Here is an 853-nt window from a genome sequence, read left to right as displayed (position 1 = left end):
ATATATATATTAAGCACATGTATTAAATGTTAATTTAAGGGTAAATATCTAAAATACCTTGCAGCTGCTGCGATAATGATTAACTGGTAATTGAATGGTAAATGTGTATTTTTAAATGCATTGGACCTGCCACCTCATTGTGTTTTTGTCAAGAGTTTCACTTCCAGCCGTTCCTTATGTTAGTCAACACATACACTGACACACCATTCTGATGTGGTGGCCGTAAAGACAGAAAGTTGCCGATGCTTGATTTTGTTCACATTAGGATATAAATTATACATTTATTTCAAATATAATAGAAATAAGATGATCTTAATATTATCACATTAGAATTAAAAGTGAAAGAATGAAAGTGAAACACTATTATAGGGGCAACCCAATTTTCGAATGCATAAGGAACATACGCATGCACATACACACACGCACGCACAAACTCTCTCTCTCTCTTAGAACATCGAATGCAGGGTCATCAGTTTTCTACCCTCTTCCAGATTATTGTAAGAAGTCATTGAAAAAGTGTTAGTAAAAGAAAGGGGGTGATGGTTAAAAAAAAGGTTGAGAAGCATTGACCATCATCGTCACAGTAATTTTGGGTTTTTTTCCATTCTCTTCTCCTCACCACCACTAACCTTCACCATCATTGTCATCATCTGTATTATATGTTGTATTTCTTTTAAATAGAAAGGAGAAAGAAAATCCTCTGTTGGTGAGTCTCACTGAGAAGCAGACAACATCTGAAAAAGTGTCAGAATGGTTCAGCAAGGTAAGCTTTGCTCTCTTCATAAACTATTATCATACAAATCAATAAAGGAGTCCTCTATATGCTAGAAATAATAGCCAGGTCACCCTTGAT

At 34.9% G+C, this 853-nt stretch overlaps 1 protein-coding gene across 1 annotated transcript in view; it reads left to right on the top strand.

The window, feature by feature from the left end:
• Positions 1–853, top strand: part of LOC106871475 (pre-rRNA 2'-O-ribose RNA methyltransferase FTSJ3) — a 40,408-nt gene that overhangs the window by 22,437 nt on the left and 17,118 nt on the right. Inside the window, exon 12 of the mRNA XM_014917951.2 lies at positions 682–763. Coding sequence (XP_014773437.1) covers positions 682–763 — 82 coding nt within the window. The remainder of the gene's footprint in view (positions 1–681; positions 764–853) is intronic.

Source organism: Octopus bimaculoides, chromosome 6, assembly GCF_001194135.2.
Source record: "Octopus bimaculoides isolate UCB-OBI-ISO-001 chromosome 6, ASM119413v2, whole genome shotgun sequence".
Taxonomy (NCBI): Eukaryota; Metazoa; Mollusca; class Cephalopoda; order Octopoda; family Octopodidae; genus Octopus; species Octopus bimaculoides.
The sequence above is the reverse complement of the archived record's forward strand: the minus strand, read 5'-3'. Positions and strand labels throughout refer to the sequence as shown.